Consider the following 23,870-nt stretch of genomic DNA (forward strand, 5'->3'; position numbering starts at 1 on the left):
ATCCCCACTGCTTCTACCTTAGTTCAAACTGCCAATGTTTCTCATCTGGATCAGCTCAAAAGCCACCTGGGTGCCTTTAGTTTTGGTCCCTCCAATCCCTTTGTTATATTGCAGCCTTAGTGAGCTTTCTATAATTTAGATTAGATTAGATTATATTCTCCTTCAGCAGATATCTAGACTCCCTGCAAAGGGATACAGAGCTCTTTATGTTCTAGTTCCTGCTCCTGTCTCCAGCCTCCCCTCTCGTCACTTTCTCTGCTGTACTCTGGACTCTAGCCATACTGAGTTTGTATACTTTTTTACCTGACCCACCTGCCCACCCCTCCAGGCTTTCATACAGTCTGTACCTCTATCTGGCTCACCTTCGATTACTAGTCTTACCAGACACTCTGATTTGGGTTATGTATCTGTTCCATGTCCTCTCTTGGCAATATGTGCTTACAGTTGTCACGCTGAACTGAAATTGCCTGTGCGTGTGTCTGTCACAAGACCAAGACTTCTCATTGTATTTCCAACACCCAGCTCTGCTTGACACACAGCAGATACCCAGGGTATGTATTTTGAACAAAAGAATGAAAACAGGATAGGTGGGCTAGAGGTCATCAAAAGCCAAGTGGGAGCAGTGGGTAGTATTACTCCTAGGGACTTAAAGTTAGTGTCAGTTAGCTTTTGCTGCAAAAGAAACCACATCAATACTTAATGGCTTAAAACAACCATCATTTATCTTAACAATTCTACAGCTCAGCAGTTTGGGTTGGGTTGGGTTCTGCTGGACAGTTCTTCTGGTCTGGTCTAGTCTCACTGATGTATCTGAGGTCAGCTTCTGGTTGGCTGGGGGCTGGCTGGTCTTGGATGGCCCTCAGCTGACCGAGTTTAGTCTCTGCTTCCTGTGATCTTCCATCCTCCAACAGAGCAGCCCACACTGGTTCTCATGGCTATTGACAGGGTTCCAAGAGAACAGATGGAATCACACAAGGCTTCATAAGGCCCAGCCTTAGAACTGACACAGTGTCAATTCCACTGCATTCTATTGCTTAAAGCAAGTCATAAGGCCAGCTCAAATTCAAGGAGTGAAAAAATAGATTTCACCTCTTGATGGGAGAAGCTATATAGTCTTACTGCAAAGGGGTGTGGATATAGGAAGAGTGAAGGATTGTGGCTACTTTTGGAAGCTACACAGCTACCCCAAAGAAACTATTTGACTAAAATGTGTGAAGAAGCACAGATTCCTAGGAAGCATCATCACTGGGTGAGTCAATACCCAAATGTTCATAGTTTTTCTTCATTTTATTTTGTAACTTGAACATTTTGCATGTGTAATCATGATTTTCAGTACCTGCTAAAATAGGTGTTTGGAACTGGACCATGGGGACTGTTTGAGAAGAAAGGCACTTGCAAAAATGTCACTGAGAATGAAGACTCTGACAGGAAGCTTCATAAGGGAAGGGGCTGTGTCCACTTTATTAACTTTTATCTGTAGCATCTCACATGATTAGCACATGGAAAGCACTCAGCAAATATTTGTTGAACGGTTAATAGTAAACGTCTATTTACTGTTGTAAAGGAGAGCTGAATGTCTAGTCTTATCTAGCAGTATGGCTGCGTGTGGACGTGCAGGTGATGCCCTTTCCAAGGACATGCCGAGCAAAGAGGAGTGGAGCCGAAATCCAACCTGCACTGGGCTAGCCAAGAAGCAGGTCTGGTCCCTGGCTTCATCAACCTGCAGGAGGCATCATTTTAAATTCAAAAGCACATTTTGCTTGCTAAGCATTGAGCCCCTAGGGCTACATATATGTGGAAAGGGCACCTATTTTATGTCTCAGAAGTGCCCTGTGGGCTAGCAGGGCCCCGATACTCAACCTCAGGTAGCAGAGAAATGGTTTCTGAGGAACATGAGATGGCACAAAATGCACAAAGCAAGAAAAGTAAGCACAAAACACTGTTCTTATAAGTGGATCAAGATAAATGAATGAGGGATTGAGAGAACCAGGAGGAAGAAAAAAAGAAAGACTTAGGTTAATATGTCTGAATCGAATTCAGAAACCAACTGAAAGTTAACAGATCAGAACATTGAAGCACCCCAAATATGATTTGTTTCTATAAAAGGCAAATCTATATAGAGAGAAAATAGATTAATCGTTGCCTGGGGCTGAGAGTAGGAATGGGGATTGACTGTAAATGCGCTCACAGTTTCATTTTAAGGTGATGGAAGTGTTCTAAAATTAGATTGTGGCCGTAGTTGTACAGTTCTGTAAATGTACTAATGGTATATTGAATGGTATGCTTAAAATGGGTGGATTGTATGGTATGTAAATTATATCTCAATAAAACCATTTTAAAAACATTGTTCAGTGTTAACGTCACTAAAAGCGAACAAGACATTGTCTCTGTTGTGATACAACAGGAAGCTCACAGCAAGCATCACCTCTGAGGCATTCAAACCCCCCAAAATTGACCCTGACTCTAATCCAGCTATTAGTTTACAGGAAATGTGAGGAATAGGGGAACAAGTTAAATAACACCATAAGAAGCTGAAGAAACAAATCCAGGATGGGAGATATTCTGTAAAACAAATGGCCCAGTTTCTTCTGAAATCAGTGACATGAAAAAGGACAGGAAGGGATATCTGTTATGGATAAAGAGACTTCACAGACCTATCAACTGACGCTCTCTGTGAATTTAGTTTGTATCCTGACTCAGGTAAACCAACTGGAAAAAAACACCAGACAAACATGGGAAAGTGAACACAGGTTGGATACTAGATGATGTTAAGAAATGTGAATCTTCTGGGGTATAATAATGTTATTGTGATGATACTAACAAAATCTGTTAGTGATACTGTGGGAGACAAAATAATAGTCCCCCAAAGAGGTCTACATCCAGATCCCTGGAACTTGTTACCTTACATGACAAAGAGAGTTTTGCAGTTGTGATTAAGTTGAAGATCTTGACTTGGGGAAATTACCCTGGATTATCTTGGTGGGCCCAATGTAATCACAAGTGGCTTTATAAGAGGGATACAAGAGGAGTCCGTGAGAAAAAGAAGATGTGACAGTGGAACCAGAGGTTGCAATGAGGCACTTTGAAGATGGAGGAAGGGGCAGTCAGTCATGGAACACAGGCAGACTAAGTTGGAAATGGCAAGGAAATGGAAACCCTTTTAGAGCCTCCAGAAGGAACACAGTCCTGCTGACACCTTGATTTTCTTATCCACCAGAAACATAAAATATTTGTGTGTAAACCACAAAACTTGTAATTTGCTGTAGTAGTTATAGGAAAGTATTACAAATATCTTCATGAATATAGCCTTTTGGTTCAACTGAATTATTTTTAGCACAAATTCCCAGGAGTAGGACTACTGGGTCGTGGCTGTTACCACCATGATTATATTGCTCTCCAAAGGACGTTTACCAATTGTCAACACTGATAACAGAATAACCTAGAAAGTGTGGGCCACCATTAAACTTTTTTTTTTTTTTTTTTTTTTTTTTTGCGGTACGCGGGCCTCTCACTGTTGTGGCCTCTCCCGTTGCGGAGCACAGGCTCCGGACGCGCAGGCTCAGCAGCCATGGCTCACTGGGCTCAGCCGCTCTGCAGCATGTGGGATCTTCCCAGACCGGGGCACGAACCCGTGTCCCCTACATCGGCAGGCGGACTTTCAACCACTGCGCCACCAGGGAAGCCCCACCATTAAACTTTTAAAAGATAAGTTAGTGGACTTCCCTGGTGGTGCAGTGGTTAAGAATCCGCCTGCCAAGGCAGCGGTCACGGGTTCGATCTCCGGTCCAGGAAGATCACACATGCCACGGAGCAACTAAGCCCGTGCACCACAACTACTGAGCCTGCGCTCAAGAGACCGAGAGCCCCAACTGCTGGGCCTGCGTGCCACAACTACTGAAGCCCGTGTGCCTAGAGTCCATGCTCTGCAACAAGAGAAGCCACTGCAATGAGAAGCCTGCGCACTGCAACGAAGAGTAGCCGCCCCCAACTTGACGCAACTAGAGAAAGCCCGCATGCAGCAACGAAGACCCAATGCAGCCAAAAATAAATAATTAAAAAAATAAAAGATAATTTAGTATGCTTATAAGTATGCCTCCTATAGCAATGTGAATGTACTTAACACTACTGAACTATATACTTAGAATTGGTTAAGATAACTGTTATGTGTATTTTACCACAATTAAATTTTTTATTTTAATTTTTAAAAAGAATTAAAACATTAAAAAAAATATTTAGTTGGTTGCGCCAGGTCTTCATTGCGGCTCGGGGGCTCCTTCGTTGTGGCACGCGAACTCTTAGTTGCGGCATGCATGTGGAATCTAGTTCCCCAACCAGGGATTGAACCCAGGCCCCCTGCTTTGGGAGCGTGGAGTCCCATCCACTACGCCACCAGCGAAGTCCCTAAAAATTTAAAAAAGTATATCTCAGCCACTTTTTTTGTATATTTTTATTACCAGTGAAAATGAATCTATTTCCATTTATTTACTCCTTGAATTTCCTCATATATGAATTACCAGGTTATATCCTATGCATATGTTATTTATTGGACTTACTGTTTATTCAAGTAGTCGATTGTTACTTTTTTAAAAATAAATTTATTATTTATTTATTTAATTTAGGCTGCGTTGGGTCTTCATTGCTGGGCGCGGGCTTTTTCTCTAGTTGTGGTGAGCCGGGGCTACTCTTTTCGTTGTGGTGCGTGGGCTTCTCATCGTGGTGGCTTCTCTTGTTGCGGAGCACAGGCTCTAGGCACGTGGGCTTCAGCAGTTGCAGCACGCAGGCTCAGTAGTTGCAGCATGCGGGCCCTAGAGCTCACGTGCTTCAGTACCTGTGGCTCGCAGGCTCTAGAGTGCAGGCTCAGTAGTTGTGGCGCACAGGTTTAGTTGCTCTGTGACATGTGGCATTTTCCTGGAGCAGGGCTCAAAACCATGTCCCCTGCATTGGCAGGAGGATTCTTAACCACTGCGGCAACAGAGAAGTCCAAAGACACAATAACCTTTTAAAAAAAATAAGCCCTAAACTGCAAGATCCTGTAGGCAATGAGTAATCATATTTTTTAACATCTTATTTCCTTCTTGCAGTGGTTAGCACACTGCCATGTGTCGGCGATTATTTCCTCAAGACAGGTCAAATGAGTTATTTCTATTAAAGGAGGTTCTTCAATAAAGTTGGAAGACTCCTATTTAGGGGTGTGATCTATTGACTTGGTGATGTTGGTGACATATCCATCAACACAGCAGCATGAGAAGTGCAGTACCATACTGTGGGAGCCACCCCTCAGTTCAGCACCATGATTTTTTTTTTATCAGTTTATAATCCCAGATGCTATATCATAAATATTTCTCTTTATATTTTTGTTGCCCTGTCCACAATTTCTGTCCCTTTTAGTTCTGTTGGTTGAGAGAACAGGCAGTACAGTCAGAGGATCAATCTAAGGTTTTCAGATTTCTGCCTTTTCAGCAGTTTCTGAAAAGGCACCTTCAGATAGACTTTAGCCAGTCTTGGGAGACTATTCAGGAGAGAAGACCCAGTGGTTAAAAAGATGTTACTCCTAATCTCTGCATATCCTGTGGTCAATATGGCAGCAAGGCCAGCTTTGTAAGGTGGGGTGGGTTTTCCGAACATCTGGACCAACTCTATGATTTGGCTACCCCTATTGGGGGATCACCCCTATTAAATGATCACCTTCTACCTTTTCACTGCTACTCTTCTCAAGAGAACCCTACACTTAACCAATTCCACGTTCTCGCCTTCTTTGTGCTTCAACCAAATGCAGTCTGGCTTCCAACACCCTTTTGAAGTTGATCTTGAATGAAGGTTACTAATGACCTAATTGCTGTAACCAGTGGCTTTTCCTCAGTGCTAATCTTGATGTCTCTGGAGAATTTAATTCGACCATCCCCTTACTTTTGAATGCTTCTCACTTGTATTTTATGACACTAACTTCTGGTTCTTGCTCAAGCGTGAACCATACAAACATTAATAAACATAGCTAACATTCATTGAGTATCAGGTTCTTTTCTTTCAATCTCTCACTTACAAGGAAAATTCTGTTCTCACTTTATAGGTGAGAAAACTGAGGTGTAAATAAGTTGAGTAATAGGCTTCCATTGCACAGGTGATAAGGAGCCATTGAACCCAGGGATTCCAGGAGCAGAGCCCATCACCTTTGCTGTGATGTGTCTGGGAGGGATTTCTAGAGGTCAGCAAATTCAGCTGTTTCACTTCATTTCTGCAAAAAATGCCATTGGGATTTTGATAGAGATTGCATTGAATCTGTAGATCACTTTGTGTAATAATGTTATACTAACAATACTGAATCTTCTGATCGGAGAACACAGAGTGTCTTTCCATTCATTTAGGTTTCTTTTAATTTCTTTCAGCAGTGTTTTGTAGTTTTTCCAGGACATCTTTCACGTTCTTGATCAGTTTATTCCTATTTTATTATTTTTGATACTGTTAAGAATAGAATTGTTTTTCTTAATTTCCTCTTTGTATTGTTCATTTGCGACTGTATAAAAATACAACCGACTTGTGTGTTGCTTTTTGTATCCTCCAACTTCGCTGAATTTGTTTATTTTCTTACCATTTTTTTTTTTTTTGTAGAACCTTTAGAGTTTTCTACATACAAGGTCATGTCTGTGAACAGAGATACTTTTGCTTCTTCCTTTACAATTTGGATGCCTTCTATTTCTTTTTATTCCCCAGTTGCTCTGGCTAGAATTTCTAGAACTATGCTTGAATAGAAGTGGCAAAAGGGTGCATCTTATCTTGTTTATGATCTTAGGGTGAAGCTTTTGGTCTTTCACCATTGAGTATGATGTTAGCTGTGAGTTTCAAATATGGCCTTCATTATGCTGAGGAAGTTCCCTTCTATTCCTATCTTATTATTTTTATCATGAAAGGATGTTGGATTTCGTCAAATGATTTTTTTTTGCATCAGTTGAGCTGATGATTTTTTTTGTTCCCCTTCACTCTGTTAATGTAGGGTATCAATTACATGGATTGAATTTCTTGAAACAGCCTTCCATTCCTTGGTTAAATCCTACTTGGGGGCTTCCCTGGTGGCGCAGTGGTTGAGAGTCTGCCTGCCGATGCAGGCGACACGGGTTCGTGCCCCGGTCCGGGAAGATTCCACGTGCAGTGGAGCGGCTGGGCCCGTGAGCCGTGGCCACTGAGCCTGCGCGTCCAGAGCCTGTGCTCCGCAACGGGAGAAGCCGCAGCAGTGAGAGGCCCGCGTACCGCAAAAAAAAAAAAAAAAATCCTACTTGGTCTTTTAATTTTAATATGCTGCTGAATTTAGTTTGCTATTATTTTGTTGAAGATTTTTGCATCCGTATTCATAAAGGATATTGGCTTGTAGTTTTCTTTTCTTGTAGTGTTTTTGTCTGGCTTTGGTATTAGAGGCCAGGTAATGCTGGTCTAACTAAATGAAGTAGAAAGTTTTCTATTTTTTTGGAAGAGTTTAAGAAGGATTAGTGTTAATTGTTTATCGTGTTTTGTAGACACATTCACCAGTGAAGCCATCTAGTCCTGGGATTTTCTTTGTTGGAAGATTTTTTTTTCTTTGATTGTGGTAAAGCATGCATAACATAAAATTTACTCTTTTAATAATTTTTTAGTGTATGGTTTAGTGGCATAAGTACATACATTCACATTGTTGTGCTGTTGGGAAGTTTGTTTTTTTTTTTTTTTTTTTTTGCGGTACGCGGGCCTCTCACTCTTGTGGCCTCTCGCGTTGCGGAGCACAGGCTCCGGACGCGCAGGCTCAGCGGCCATGGCTCACAGGCCCAGCCGCTCTGCGGCATGTGGGATCTTCCCGGACCGGGGCACGAACCTGTGTCCCCTGCATCGGCAGGCGGACTCTCAACCACTGCGCCACCAGGGGAGACCGGTTGGGAAGTTTTTGATTACTGATTCAATCTCCTTATTTGTTATACATCAGTTCAGATTTTCTATTTCTTCTCGAGTCAGTTTTGGTAGTTTGTGTGTATAATAATCTGTTTCTACACACAACATTCCTGCTACCAAGTGTGTGTGTTTTCCACATCAAGCAGTTTTCCAATTCTCTGTGGATACCAACTGGGTGTTCTATAATTTAATTCATTTTTGACACTACCTGGAGTTAATACAACCAATTATACATTCAAATTAGGGGGAAAAAAAAGTGCTGCTGGAAAATGGCACCAGTAGACTTGCTTGATGCAGGGTTGCCACAAACCTTCAATTTGTAAAACAACCCACAGTATCGGGCTTCCCTGGTGGCGCAGTGGTTGAGAGTCTGCCTGCTGGTGCAGGAGACATGGGTTCGAGCCGTGGTCTGGGAAGATCCCACATGCCATGGAGCAACTAGGCCCGTGAGCCACAACTGCTGAGCCTGCTCGTCTGGAGCCTGTGCTCTGCAACAAGAGAGGCCGCGACAGTGAGAGACCCGCACACCGCGATGAGGAGTGGCCCCCGCTTGCCACAACTAGAGAAAGCCCTCGCACAGAAGCGAAGACCCAACACAGCAAAAATTAATTAATAAACAAACAAAACCACAGTATCTGCAAAGTGCAATAAAGTGAAGTGCAACAAGACAAAGTATGCCCGTACAAGAGTTTTAGGAGCTCCCTGTTAAGAACCAAGGACAAAGACCAAATATATATTTCTTATTGTATCATGATATCAGTGTGTTTCTAGGAATTTGTTCATTTCATTTGTTATCCAATTTATAAAACTCTTACACTCCTTATTTCGGTAAGGTTGGTGATAACGTCCTCACTTTCATTTCTAATTTTAATAATTTGAGTCTTCTTTTTTTCATAGTCAATCTAACTACAGGGTTTTCAGTTTTGTTAATCTTTTCAAAGAACCAACTCAGTTTGTTGATTTTCTTTTTTTTCTGTTTTCTATTTTACTTATCTCCACTTTAATATTTTTTATTTATTTCCTTATGTTGTACTTCTTGTAGTTCCTTAAGTTGTACAGTTAGGTTATCAATGTGAGAGCCTTCTTTTTAAAAATCTGTTTAACACATATATGTTTTAATTGAAGTATAGTTGATATACAATATTTCAAGTGTACAGCAAAGTGAATCAGTTACGTGTGTGTGTGTGTGTGTGTGTGTGTGTGTGTATATATATATATATATATATATGTATTCAGATTCTTTTCCATTACAGGTTATTACAAGGTATTAAATATAGTTCCTTGTGCTATATAGTAGGTCCTTGTTGTTTATCTGTTGGTTTTTTTTTTGGCTGCGCCACACGGCTTCTGGGATCTTAGTTCCCTGACCAGGGATTGAACCGGGCCCTCGGCAATGAAAGTAATGAGTCCTAACCACTGGACTGCCAGGGAATTCCCATTGTTTATCTGTTTTATATATAGTAGTGTGTATGTGTTAATTCCAAACCGAAATTCCCAATTTATCCCCCCCCCACCGCTTTAACAAGTGTTTATTGAACACCGGAAGTGTGAGTGCTGAGATCTGATCCCCAACTCCTACCTCCTACGCCCTAATTGAGATATTTACTCCTCACTCCCTCAGGTTTCCTAAGGATGAGACTGCTCAGTGAGACTGACTGTACGTGCTGCATCACAAAGATCTACGCAGAGCACGATGGGCACGGGGGCTGAGGGAGGAACACCCATGTAGGCAGTGTGGATCTCACCAGGTATATTTATTCATGCCAGCAGGTCAGTTCCCATCTGAGACAGCTTGCTGAAATCTACAGCCAGACTGACGTTCCCTCCAAGTAAAGCTGGTTAATGATGACCATGAGCAGGCGCAGGACTGCTCACAGTCATCATGAGCAGTCAAATTGCAAAGCTTTACTTCTTTTATCAGTACTCCTGATTTTGTTTGTTTTTTTTGCAGTACGCGGGCCTCTCGCGGGCCTCTCACTGTTGTGGCCTCTCCCGTTGCGGAGCACAGGCTCCGGACGCACAGGCTCAGCGGCCATGGCTCACAGGCCCAGCTGCTCCGCGGCATGTGGGATCTTCCCGAACTGGGGCACGAACCCGTGTCCCCTGCATTGGCAGGCAGACTCTCAACCACTGCGCCACCAGGGAAGCCTAGTACTCCTGATTTTATAAATGAAGCCCACCAACTCCATTCCTACCCAAACCTCTTGGTAAACTTGTGTATAGCAGGGCTTCACAGGGATCCAAATATTTTTAATAAAGCTTTGAAGCATATGGGAGTAGGACCAAAGACTCAGGCTGACCCAACCTGCAAGATCCTCCTGCTTTTTAAAAATTTTTTTTAACATTTTTTTGTTTGTTTTTCTGCGTTGGGTCTTCATTGCTGTGCGTGGGCTTCCTCTAGTTGTGGCGAGCGGGGGCTACTCTTCGTTGCGGTGTGTGGTCTTTTTGTTGCTGTGGCTTCTCTTGTTGCGGAGCAGGGGCTCTAGGTGCATGGGCTTCAGTAGTTGCAGCATGTGGGCTCAGTAGTTGCGGCACGCAGGCTCAGTAGTTGTGGCTTGTGGGCTCTAGAGTGCAGGCTCAGTAGTTGCGGTGAACAGGCTTAGTTGCTCTGCGGCATGTGGGATTTTCCTGGACCAGAGATCGAACCCATGTCCCCTGTGTTGGCAGGTGGGTTCCTAACCACTGCGCCACCAGGGAAGTCCCCTTCTTTTTTTTTTTTTTTTTTTTTTTTTTTTTTTTTTTTTTTTTTGCGGTATGCGGACCTCTCACTGTTGTGGCCTCTCCCGTTGCGGAGCACAGGCTCCGGACGCGCAGGCTCAGCGGCCATGGCTCACGGGCCCAGCCGCTCCGTGGCATGCGGGATCTTCCCGGACCGGGGCACAAACCCGTGTCCCCCGCATCGGCAGGCGGACTCTCAACCACTGCGCCACCAGGGAAGCCCTCCCCTTCTTTTTAATGTAGACATTTACAGCTATAAATTTCCCTTAGCAGGATTTTTGCTGCATCTCATAATTTTTGGTATAGTGTATTTTAATTTTTATTCATTTCAAGGTATTTTCTAATTTCCCTTGTATTTTCTTCTTTGACCCATCAGTTAGTTAACAGTGTTATTTAATTTCCACATATCTGCAGATTTTCCTAGTTTTCCTTCTCTTACTGATTTCCAACTTCATTCCTTTGTGACAAGAAAAGACACTTTGTATGATTTCAATCTTTTTTTTTTTTTGCGGTACGCGGGCCCGTCACTGCCATGGCCTCTCCTGTCGCAGAGCACAGGCTCCGGACACGCAGGCTCAGCGGCCATGGCTCACGGGCCCAGCCGCTCCGCAGCACGTGGGAACCTCCTGGACCGGGGCACGAACCCGCGCCCCCTGCACCAGCAGGTGGATTCTCAACCACTGTGCCACCAGGGAAGCCCTGATTTCAGTCTTTTAATATTAAGATTTGTTTTGTGGCCTAACATATGGTCTCCGGTTAACTTTACAGATGAACATGAAGCTCAGAGGTGAAATGACTTTCTGAAGGTCACACATTTGTTTAGTTATAGAATTAGGGCTAGAACCCAGGTCTTTTGATTCTTAGTCATTCATCATTGACATTTGATAAGGTGTATTAAAAGTGTGAAGGGGCTTAAGGAGCCAAACTTTGCTGGCTCTTCTGCTTTCTCCTATCACTTGAAAGTAAGTATTCTCCAAGGTTTTGTTTGTCCTCCTACCTCCACACATTCTCTAGCTGCTTCCATTGCAGCCTCCCTCCAGCTTGGAATGCCAGTCCCCTTTCCCAATTCCATGCCTGTTATTTCTACTTTAGTGATATGTGAGAACCTTAGAACCAACATGTGATAAAAGGAACTCACGTTTTTCTCTGCATTCCGTCGTCAAATTTTCCTAGCATTCCTTTTTTTGTTGTTAATGGTACTGCCACTCATTATCCCAGTGACTCAGGGTGGGAAGACTGAAGGTCAATTTTAATTTTTTTCCCTTCACAAGGTCTTCAAATCTGATTAGCCGGAAACTGTTGTGGTTTCCCTCTGTAGTACTATTCCTATGTATCCTTTCTTTCACATTTTCACTGCTATTCTATTACCTTTTGCCTGTATTATTGTAATAACCTGATAATTCATGCTGCTCTTTAATTACTGCTGTACAATATTTATAATCTTTTTAAAGAATAACTATGACGGTGTCATCCTCCTCGCAAAATCATCAAACAATAGCTTCCTTGCGCCCACTGAATAAGGTGCACACTGCTCAGCTTGCCATCCAGGGCTCCTCATAATTTTGTTCCAAGCTTTTTATTCCACATTTATTGCAGACTTTACCACACGGCATATGCTCTAATTACCTAAGCCTTAGTCTTGCAACACATACTGTACTGAGTACAAGGTGCTGCGAATCCATTGGGAAGCAAAACAGACCAGGTCCTTTCCCATTCTTGCCTCCTGGATCTCAGTCTGATCTTGGACATACTCTTCTGCACCTTGCACTCCAGACCAGTTTCCTCTAAGAACTTCCCTGTTCCTACCCATGGTGGGCCTAAAGGGAAAAAGGCGGCTGAGGGAGAGGAACAGGAAAAGATTGCAAAGTGCGAAGGTCAGGTGTGAAATCTGCAGCCCTCCTTCCCCTATCAACTACAGCAGGGCCCAACTCTTTACCCCGGAGTTAAACGAGTCTGAAAAAGGGCCAGGACTGGGCTTGGCTGAGAAAACAGGGGCAATGGGAGAGAAGTTGGTTTCGGAGAGGAAAGCTTGCGATTTCAAAAACCGTTACAGCCTCTCGTTTCTCAGTCCGCAGTACAAGCTCTCCTGCTCACTCTCTCCTGGAGCAGTCCAAGCTGGCCTCACCTGGCCTCCCTCGCTCGCTCGTGGCGCTCTCCCTCCCCGCAGTCGTAGTTCCCGCCTAGAGCAGCCGCTGAGCCCACGGAGGAGGGGCGTCTAGCTGGTTCCAGCCTCTTCGGGCACTTAGCTCGCGGACCCGCCCCCCGCGCCAGTTGCCAGGGAGCGGTTGCCATAGAGCTGAGCAGTTGTCCGCGTGCGCAGGCGGAAGTCCCGGATTGAGGCGCCGCCATTTTTGCAGCCCGGGCGCTGAGCGAGAGGCTGAGAGTTGGAGACGCTATCCGCTTCCATCCGTCGCGCAGACCCTGCCGGAGCCGCTGCCGCTATGGATGATCGGGAGGATCTGGTGTACCAGGCGAAGCTGGCCGAGCAGGCTGAGCGATACGACGGTGAGTTGGCGGGGCAACGGGGGGCTGGAATTCTCGGACCCTCTGCCGCCGCCCACAGAGGCCGGGAGCAGGAGACAAAATGGCGGCATCGTCTCCAAGCCTAGCCCGGGGACGTGGATTCGGGAAGCAGGAAATGGCCTCTGGGCTCCCGGAGCGGTAGGAGGCTCCAGGCTCAGGAATTTGACCTGTTCGGAGTCCTCAGCTGCAGACATTCGCGAGCCGAGGAGACCAAGGCTATAGGGTGGAGGAGTTGGTTGTAAAATGGCGGCTGGGGGGAGGGCGAGTCCCGGGGCGGGGGCGGGGGAGGAGATGGCGGGTGCTGTCTCCTGGCGAGCAATCCCCAGGGGAGTTTCTGGGCCGGTTTTGGGACGTGGTGAACAATTTGGTGGCGTGATGAGGGAAGAAACACCCGCCACATGGGGGAGAGTGGCGACTCGGCGCTGTAGCGCGGGCGCCTTTCAGGGAAATATGGCGGGTGGGGGCGGTGGCTTTTCCCCGGAGGCCCAAAGTGGGGCGGCGGCTGTGGAGTCTCACAAAGGAGAACCCTTGCAAGCGGAGGGCTTCTCTGGGCTTGTGGTGGGGGGCCATGAGGGTGGGGGAAGGGGGGAGAGAGTGGGAATCACTGCAGTTCATCCTTGGGCGGAGGCCAGCTGAGATGCTACGGTCGGATTTCCTTCCCGTAGGCCGGCACACCTTGTAGCGGGGTTTTTTAGGCTTTCCTTTCAACCTCGCTTTTTTCTAGGGAGGCCTAGGAAAATCTCTTTCACGTTCCCTGTCCTCAGACTTATCCCAGAGAGCTCGAAGTTTCTGTAATCATTTTCTGGCTCCATAAGTTGTGGGTTCTGCTGGATAGAACATTGAACAGGAAAAAAGGAGATATGACTCTTAGTCTCTTTTCCATGCCTGTGCGTCAATCTACCGGTATTTAAAAATGATGACTTTCCTGTTTACACGCAGCGTTATGACAAATGGAAGGACCTGTTGAAAAATAAAGTTTTTTCAAATAACGTGTAGTAACTATTTTGGTTGACTCCCCTGGCTTGGAATGCGTGTTCGTACTTCATTGGGGATATTCAGTTATTCCAAAGCACTCAGCAGAGGCTTCGGTTTTTGTATTAAGAACATAAGGGATCCCAGCAGATCCTGTTTTCTTTTCTCCAGTTTTAATAGACGGCTTTATGTACAGATTGGAACAGTTCTTCTTTGTTCATTGCTCCTTTGTCCCTAAAGGTGCTATAGTCATTTTTCAGAACTTTATCGAAGTGGCCATTGTGTCTGTTTGCTCAGTCCCAAAGTGCTGCTTTTTTTAATTGCCCCTCCCGGCCTGGGTCCCTCCCTTCCCCCATTTTGGACCTAGGTATTTGAATTACCCCCACATCCTTTAAACTAGTATTATCAAAACAAAAAATCATATGTATGCTTTTTGTGTTTTTAATGCTGTTGTGGGGTGAAACATGGTTGGAATCAAGTGTCAGTGATCTTTAGATTTTGCTTCATTAAACCATTTATTTTTCAACATTCTGTGTGGGAACCTTGCTTTCCTTGAATGCCTGTTTGGTCATGTGAATAGCTTCAGGGCTAGTCCCAGTGTGTCATCATACCTTAGGATTCAGGAATTTGAAAATTAGGAGAAAAGACCTCGAACTCAAATTTAGGAAAGATCACTAAATTTCGTTTTGTAAATCCTTAAATTGCTGTTTGTATTGAACAAGATTTCTCTTGGGAGGAGGAGGGGAATAAGATGGGGAAATACAGCTCAAGGTCAGACTTGTCTTTATTTCAGTATTTAAAAGTCAAACAAATGTAGGTGTGCTTGTAATGGAAGTTGTTTTCTTCTTCCCCTCTCCTGCCCCAAATAGGTTCCCCTCTTAATCTACCAGTGCCCTTGGGAAGAAACTCTAAATTGTATTTGAATGTTTTTTGTTGTGTAGGGATTTAGGCTTTGAGTAAACCTGCTGTGATCACCAAAAAGGACATGGAGGAAGGTTTTTTTAAGAACTTATTTTAAAAACTGATTTGGAAGCTTGTGATTGTAGCTTCCAAGTAAGTGACAGTTTAGTGTGAAAATCATATTTTTGGAATTGGGTGTTGAGGATTTTTGACCAAAGGCTTAATTGGTTATTCATCACAGGACTATAGAGCCACATCCTTACTGTTGTTTAAACATTAGGATTGTCCTTCAGGATCTAAGGGTGGGGGGTATATAGGATCTCCCAGGTGGACAGGATCTCTTGTGACTTTTGGGCACAAAATTGGGAGGGAGTCATTGGAAAGGAAGAAGAGGAAGACAGTCATTAGGAATCATCCTCTACCTTTGTCCACTCCTTTATTGGGTGCAATAATTCAGTTTTGTTTGTGGTCACAAAAAAAATGACCCCATAGTTATATAAGTTGCCAAACAATTTATCAGGTATGGGGAAGGTGAAGAGTGCTTTTGACGATTTGGTTTGGTGTAGTTGGATATACATATTGGCTTTTTTCCTTGTTCTTGCAGTACCTTTAGCTTTTATCTTGCATGTTATGTTGAACCTAGTACTTCAACTTTTTTGTGGCATCATTTAACTTTGTCCTGGTGAATTGGAATCAATTGATGCAGATTATTTAATGGTACTGGAGGATGAGCTAAGCTGTGTTCAGGAAAAGGACAGTTTGTGTTGCAGATGGGAAATATTGAAGTTTGGGGCTAGGACTGTTCACTTTGAAGATCAAATCTAGCATCTTATCATGTAACAACAGTAGTCTAAGGGATGGTTTTTATATCATTCATAACCATATTAAGCAACCCCATCATCTTTTAGCATTTCTGAAGTCTTAACTTCTCATGTATATGAACCATATTAGTATGGGAAAGTGGGGAATATAGAGGGGGGAAAATGAGTACTTTCTACATTTTTTGAGAATAGAGCGGTCACCATAGGCTACATTTGGGTTGTGGGGTAGTGCTGGTTTTGGCCTGTTCTCACTTTTCTTCTCCATGTGATGATTAGCTCCACATGAGGTAGGGGTAACATTTTGATGGTCGAGTTTGATTCCGTCTGTGAACGGAACACCAGGAATGCATCTGTTCTGTGTCACTGGAGAGCTGTCCTTTTAAGACACCAGAGCCTCATCTCTGGCTTATTTTGGTAGTCAGTGAGGGGTGGGGGGCATGTTTTGAATTACCTCCTTAATATACATCTTGTTAGGGGAAAAAAAAAATGGATAAGAGTAAATTGACTTTAGTAATGAGTTTAAAAGCAAGGTTAATTATCAGTTCTTTGACTATAGGCCAGTAATAATTTTTATTGTTGCTATTTCACTTAAGGCTGAAATTGCTATTTCAGTTAATGGAGTTAAATTTATTGAATACATTTCTCCTATCTAAACATAAGCAGAGTTGGATAATGCAATTTAAAAATTCCTCCTACAAGTAGCTTTTAGTCTTTGTGTTTAAGGTAGATGCTCTTTTGTGTATATTTTAGTGCATATACACAATATATAGTTCAGTCTATTCTGTTGGCTTACAAAACTATAGAATATAATGAAATCATGAATCATTGCAATTTGAGGTGGTGATGGGGTAAATTCTTATTGTGGACATTTCTAGGCACCCTTTTCATCTTTGAATTCTAGTATGGGGAAGAACACAGATACTAAACTGAGCAAATTTTGGATTCATTAAGTACAAGCAAACCCACTGAAAGTCCATACAAATAAGCAGGCTTTTCATAATTGTTTTATAGCTTGGTCAAGGGAATATGAAATATTCAGAAAATTTCTTGACTTTAACCTGGTATATAGCAAGTGAAATTTCAGCACAGTGAATTAATGTATCTAATTTTACAAATGAATGTCAAATACTTTAAGAAGCTGATCTGAAAGCATGATTTTTTTTTTTAAAGGGCTGTAAGGCTGATTTTCCAGCAATTTTTTAGCCTTATATTTAAGTAAAGTGTATTTAAACAGTAGTGACAGGCATAGGATATAGGTTAAAATTTTAAACTTTATGTTATATAATTTCATATTTATATAGAACTTCACATTTCACAGACCACTTTCAGAAAATTTTTTACTTATTTCATGTGATATTGAAGTCGGTAGTGTTAATTCCATTTTATGGTTCAGGAAAGTGAGAAGATTTAGTGATTTTTTTGTTTTGTTTTGTTTTTTAATTTTCCTGTATCACATGACTAGTTGGCAAGTACATGGCAAAGCCAGAACTTGTCTGTCTGATGACCTTTAGACTGGTACTCTTATTTCTCCTGAGCCACTCACAAAAGACCCATGTGTAACTAAATCAGATGGTGCCTTGTGGGAGGAGGGGTATGCTTATTTTTTTAGCAGTTACTTTACATAATATGTTTTGGTATTTATGACTTGACTCGTATCCATTGTAAATAGGTAAGATATCTTCATACTTTTCTAGAGAAATCTCTTGTTTTCTTTCAAAAACAAGGCACAGTGAATGAAGTTAGAGTGATGAATTTTAGGTAGTCTCAGAGTGTGTTTATATTTAGGTTTTTTGCTTTATCACAATTTCTGTATTGGGATATAACTTAATGCCATGCATTTCTGTAAAGTACTTCTAAAACGTTTCTGCCCCTCACCTTAGTCTTAATGAATGCAGCCCTTAAATTAATGATATAGTCATAAAAATTTGGGGGGCAGGGAGGTTGGCAAATGATTCTCAAATGTTCCAGATAGTAGCCTAGCTAGCTGTTAAGCAGAATCTCTTAAGGGGTAGTGGGGAACAGAAACAAAATTGTTTTCACGGTTTTTGAAATGGTCAGTTAACAGTTTGATACAGTTAAATACAGATACATCCCAGTTGACAGATTGGTTTGCCAAGATAACATTACTTTGAGCTCATTAACTAAATATTCATGCAAGTCCAAGGAACAATTTCAGAAGCTCGTGTAAGTTTACTAAGTTGTAATAACAACTGCCATAATAATAGAAGGGTCATCATAATTTATTCAAGTCAGGATACCTTGAAGTGAACGGGTGCCAATTCATAATTGTGCTGAAACTGCAAATTTGCCCTATGGTCGTCCTACTTAAGACCATTTGTTGCTACTAGTTGTCTCATTTAGAAAGTTTCCTAAGCTTTGTCCATCCCTCTACCACCAAGATATCTTAGATCTGAATCCCCAGAATATTGGTTTTCTTCTTTCAAATGAAGTTATTATTTGGCAGAACATAAGACGGATCAAAGGCAAAGTGAAAACTTTCCTCCTCTCACTCCCCTTTCCCCCAAATGGGAGCTGGAAAAGTCAAGAATACAGTAGTTGCTGAAAATAGAGCTTACTGGCATACTAACTAGTCAATCAGACTGATAGTGTCAAAGCCAAGTATGTTTTATGTATGTTTACCTTGAGTTAGATCTGTGTTTAAAAATACTTGACTTAGGGCTTCCCTGGTGGCACAGTGGTTGGGGGTCTGCCTGCTGATGCAGGGGACACGGGTTCGTGCCCCGGTCCGGGAAGATCCCACATGCCGCGGAGCGGCTGGGCCTGTGCCCCATGGCCGCTGAGCCTGCGCTCCGCGGTGGGAGAGGCCACAGCGGCGAGAGGCCTGCGTACCGCAAAAAAAAAGAAAAAAACTTAGGTGCAGACCCTTAGCAGCAGGGTCTGTCTTAAGTTTAGAACTTTCCAAATAATATTTTTAAAGTCTCACCCACGTCTTGTTATGATCATTATGTTTAGAACACTGAATCCTGAATAGTTTAGAAAACATATGATCATGATGCTGGTTTATCTTTTTGAAATTTAATCTTGAATTTATTGCCCTTCTTTCAGTGATCGATCCATCATAGTAGCTGGGCATATCTGTCATTGGTAGGCTTCATTTGTGATCAGGACAGGATTTTATCTAGCTAAAGCAATATGAAATGTGTTAAGCCCTTCTCTTCACATATAAAAATTTGGAGGAGACACGTTACTATGAGTAAGAATTAATGACTTTTGGACTTCCCTGGTGGCGCAGTGGTTAAGAATCCGCCTGCCAGTGCAGGGGACACATGTTCGACCCCTGGTCCGGGAAGATCCCACATGCCGCGGAGCAGCTAAGCCCGTGCGCCACAACTACTGAGCCTGCGTTGCGTTCTAGAGCCTGCGAGCCCCCACTACTGAGCCTGTGTGCCATAACCACTGAAGCCCGTGCGCCTAGAGCCCGTGCTCCGCAACAAGAAGCCAGCGCAATGAGAAACCTGGGCACCTCAACGAAGAGTAGCCCCCGCTCACCGCAACTAGAGAAAGCTGGCGCGCTCAACGAAGACCCAACACAGCCAAAAATAAATAAATTTATAATAAATAGTTACCTTGTTAAATTTGCTTGTTAGGAAGTCAGAATACTTTAAAAAATGACTTTCATACTTTGGTGGATGTAATGTAGTGCAAAGGCCTTGGAATCATTTGGATTCCTCATCTATAGAATGGGAATTAATGATACTACCTTGCTTGCTAATTTCAAGGGTGGTTATGAAGTTGTGGGCTTTTGTAAACTGCAAAGTATAATTATCAGGTAGTAGTCTTAATTGTGAAAATTTCCTTTTACCCATTGTCAGAGATGAAGTAAATGTTTTTGCTGTTGATCTACATTCATATTAGAGGATAACGTACCTTTGTTTTTTTTGGGGGGGGTGGGTACGCGGGCCTCTCACCGCCGTGGCCTCTCCTGTTGCTGAGCACAGGCTCTGGATGCGCGGGCCCAGCCGCTCCGTGGCATGCGGGATCCTCCCGGATCGGGGCACGAATCCACGTCCCCCACATCGGCAGGCAGATTCTTAACCACTGCGCCACCAGGGAAGCCCTGACATACCTTTTTTTTTTTTTTTTTTTTTTTTTTTTTGACATACCTTTTTTGAGTTATTCTTAGCAAGTGTACTGTCATGAGTTTAGTGTCCAAGTTAGATTTGCATAAAGGTTAGTTCCCAAAACAAAATCCTTAATCTTAACTCATCTGTAAAATTGCATATCCAGAGGATGAAGGTTGTCCAAATTTATTCCCAAGCAGTTTAACCTATACTTTGGCCACGTTGAGGTATGTAGTACTTGATTTTTTTGGCTGCACCTTGTGGCATACAGGATCTTAGTTCCCTGACCAGGGATGGAACTTGCGCCCCCTGAAGTGGAAGCGCGGAGTCCTAACCAGTGGACCGCCAGGGAGTCCCTGGTATGTAGTTCTTCCTTTTTTCTTTTTAAATTTATTTAATTTATTTATTTTTGGTTGCATTGGGTCTTTGTTGCTGCATGCGGGCTTTCTCTAGTTGCGGCAAGCAGGGGCTACTCTTAGTTGCAGTGCATGGGCTTCTCATTGCAGTGGCTTCTCTTGTTGCAGAGCATGGGCTCTAGGCACGTGGGCTTCAGTAGTTCTGGCACTCGGGCTCAGTAGTTGTGGCTCTTGGGCTCTAGAGCGCAGGCTCAGTAGTTGTAGCACATGGGCTTAGTTGCTTCATGGCATGCAGTATCTTCCCGGACCAGGGCTTGAACCCATGTCCCCTGCATTGGCAGGCGGATTCTTAACCACTGCACCACGAGGGGAGTCCCTGTAGTTCTTTTGATATTAATTCCAGGTTAATATTCAGGAGGATATACTTATCTCCCTAGCAGATATAACACCTGATGTCTATGGGTTTGGGATGAAAGGTTCCATAGTACAAAAGCGTAAAAGTAAATCAGTGTTAAATATTTGCACGTTAGCAGTCTCAGGTTACTGACTAGGAAAAAATATTATGTGTAACCAGTATCGTGAGATGTGATTTTAAAGGCTTAGTGTAAGCCTTGGGCAGTGAATGGGTTCTGATTAAAGAAAGCTACCAATTATGAGCTTCCCTGGTGGGGCAGTGGTTAAGAATCCACCTGCCAGTGCAGGCGACATGGGTTCGAGCCCTGGTCCGAGAAGATCCCACATGCTGCAGAGCAACTAAGCCCATGCGCTACAACTACTGAAGCCTGCGCACCTAGAGCCCATGCTCCACAACAAGAGAAGCCACTGCAATGAGAAGCTCGCGCACCACAACAAAGAGTAGCCCCTGCTCGCCACAACTAGAGAAAGCCCACATGCAGCAATGAAAACCCAACGCAGCCAAAAACAAATAAAATAAATAAATTTGTATGAAAATAAGCTACCAATTAATACTACGTAGTCCTTGGTGGTTAGTCATTTGAAGATTTAAGGACCTTGGAATGGTGGTGGTGAATACTTTTGTGTTGTAGAAATGTGTCCTGCTTAAGAGTTTATGTGATTGATTGATTTTGTTTGCTCATAATGGGCTAAATCATAAATTAGTAAAAATTTATAATAGGATTACCATGAGAATTTCGACACATTTTATGCCCTTTGACTATAAAATATCACTTAGGACAGTTATAATTTTGCTTTTATAAGTTTTTCAAAAGGTATTCATTGATACAAATTTTTTTTTGTGCAGAGTAAAGTTTTCCCTCCACTACTTTAAAATACGTTACTATGAAAGTGCTGCAATTTTGATGAGAGTTTCTTGGCTGTTCAAAGACTTAGGAAAATAAATCAGATTACTAAATCTGAATAAGAAGTATAACTCTTCTCCTGAATCAGTGCATGGGTTATTTCTTGTCATTTTACCTCTCATGTGCTCCAAAACAAAATTTTAAGGTTTTTTAATTTCAGTATCAAATTCTACAGAAATTATGAAAAGAGATTGACTTTAAGCTCTTTTTTTCCCACTCCCATATGTACCTTAGGTCATTTACTTCCCCAATCTTTTACATTTTTTTTGGTTCTAGTACAGGTAAACATGTTTGCATGCCTGAGGGAGTATCTTCGTAAATTCTAAGAGGAGAAATCTCCAGTTCTGATGGAGTAAGAGGGATCTTTTTTTTCCTCTCAGTATTGAGACTCATGGGCGAGATACCTTTCTGGAGTCAAAATTGTAGTCGTCGTAAAAGGATGTCTGTTTTCTACCTATCAGAAGCTAATCAGGAACGTTTAAAAATTTTTTTTATATAAATTTATTTTTGGGTGTGTTGGGTCTTTGTTGCTGTGCGCGGGCTTCTCTAGTTGCGGCGAGCGGGAGCTACTCTTCGTTGGGGGCCGCGGGCTTCTCATTGCGGTGGCTTCTCTTGTTGTGGAGCACGGGCTCTAGGCGCGTGGGCTCCAGAGCGCAGGCTCAGTAGTTGTGGCGCACGGGCTTAGTTGCTCCGTGGCATGTGGGATCTTCTCGGACCAGGGATCGAACCCATGTCTCCTGCATTGGCAGGCGGATTCTTAACCACTGCTCTATCAGGGAAGCCCTAAAATTTTTTTAAGGCTAGATTTTTTTCTGGCCGGCTGAGCAGCTTGTGTTATCTTAGTTCCCCAACTACGGATCGAACCTGGGCCCTCAGCAGTGAAAGTGTGGAGTCCAAACCACTGGACCACCAGGGAATTCCCAAGGCTAAAAATTGTTTTACTCTTTTTTAAGGGAAGGTATGAGTTAATTTTAGAGTGAGAGGCTCCTCTGTTTAGGCTGGTGCATGAAGAAGAAAAATGGTACATATTTGAGTGTCAAGATTATTGTGTTTTGAAAAGCCTTAGTATTCAGAGTATGTACCAGGTACTGTTCTAAACAACTTGGGATTCACCAGTAAACAAAACAGACAAAAGGTCTGTTCAAGGAGCTTATTTTGCAGTGAATGCATAAATGCTTTTAGAATTACTCTTCTGTTAGTATGTGTAATTAAGAGTTAATTTGAGGGTGGGAGGGAGGGAGACGCAAGAGGGAAGCGATATGGGAACATATGTATATGTATAACTGATTCACTTTGTTATAAAGCAGAAACTAACCATTGTAAAGCAATTATACTCCAATAAAGATGTAAAAAAAAAAGAGTTAATTTGAATTAGTCAATAACAACAGTGGTGTTTGGTACAATGTAAGGCATTATACCTGGTGCTGGTCCGTGTCCCATATCAAATTCTTTCTTCATTGACTACTAGTGTTAAGTGGTATTAACAAACAAAAGTTTTCTCAAAAAATTATTTTCATTGACTCTGATAATAAAACCCTGTAACAGTACCATCTACAATTTATTGAAAACTATTCCAGGTGCTTAACATTCCCTCAATCCTCAAAAACAACCCTGCAGAGTAGGTACTTTTACAGATAAGGATTAAGAACTTTAGGAAAGGTGACAGCAGTAGGGATCACTGGGATTCAGTTAGTCTATTTCATTCCCATTAGTCCAAACCACTTGAAGCTCTATTTCTGTTCCTTACGTTAAAAAAAAAAAGAAAAAAAATTTTTTTAATTTGTTTCTGGCTGTGTTGGGTCTTTGTTGTGGCATGTGGGCTTCTCTCTAGTTGTGGCGTGTAGCTTCTGTAGTTGTGACACGCGGGCTCACTAGTTGGGGCTTGTGGACTTAGTTGCCCTGCGGCATGTGGGATCTTAGCTCCCCGACCAGAGATCGAAGCCGAGCCCCCTCAATTGGAAGGTGGATTCTTAACCACTGGACCACCAGGGAAGTCCCTGTTTCTTAGTTTTTTTTTTTAATATATATAAATTTATTTATTCTTATTTTAGGTTTTTGGCTGCACTGGGTCTTCACTGCTGTGCCGCGCGGGCTTTCTCTAGTTGCGGCGAGCGGGAGCTACTCTTCGTTGTTGTGTGTGGGCTTCTCATTGCGATGTCTTCTCTTGTTGCAGAGCACAGGCTCTAGGCACGTGGGCTTCAGTAGGTGCACCACGCAGGCTCAGTAGTTGTGGTGCATGGGCTTAGTTGCTCCGTGGCATGTGGGATC

At 42.9% G+C, this 23,870-nt stretch overlaps 1 protein-coding gene across 1 annotated transcript in view; it reads left to right on the forward strand.

Moving 5' to 3' along the window:
- The first annotated feature begins 12,958 nt into the window (after positions 1-12,958).
- Positions 12,959-23,870, forward strand: part of YWHAE (tyrosine 3-monooxygenase/tryptophan 5-monooxygenase activation protein epsilon) — a 44,899-nt gene continuing 33,987 nt past the window's right edge. Inside the window, exon 1 of the mRNA XM_032615821.1 lies at positions 12,959-13,134. Coding sequence (XP_032471712.1) covers positions 13,071-13,134 — 64 coding nt within the window. The 5' untranslated portion in view covers positions 12,959-13,070. The remainder of the gene's footprint in view (positions 13,135-23,870) is intronic.

The sequence above is a fragment of the Phocoena sinus genome, chromosome 20 (genome assembly GCF_008692025.1).
Source record: "Phocoena sinus isolate mPhoSin1 chromosome 20, mPhoSin1.pri, whole genome shotgun sequence".
NCBI classification, from domain to species: Eukaryota; Metazoa; Chordata; class Mammalia; order Artiodactyla; family Phocoenidae; genus Phocoena; species Phocoena sinus.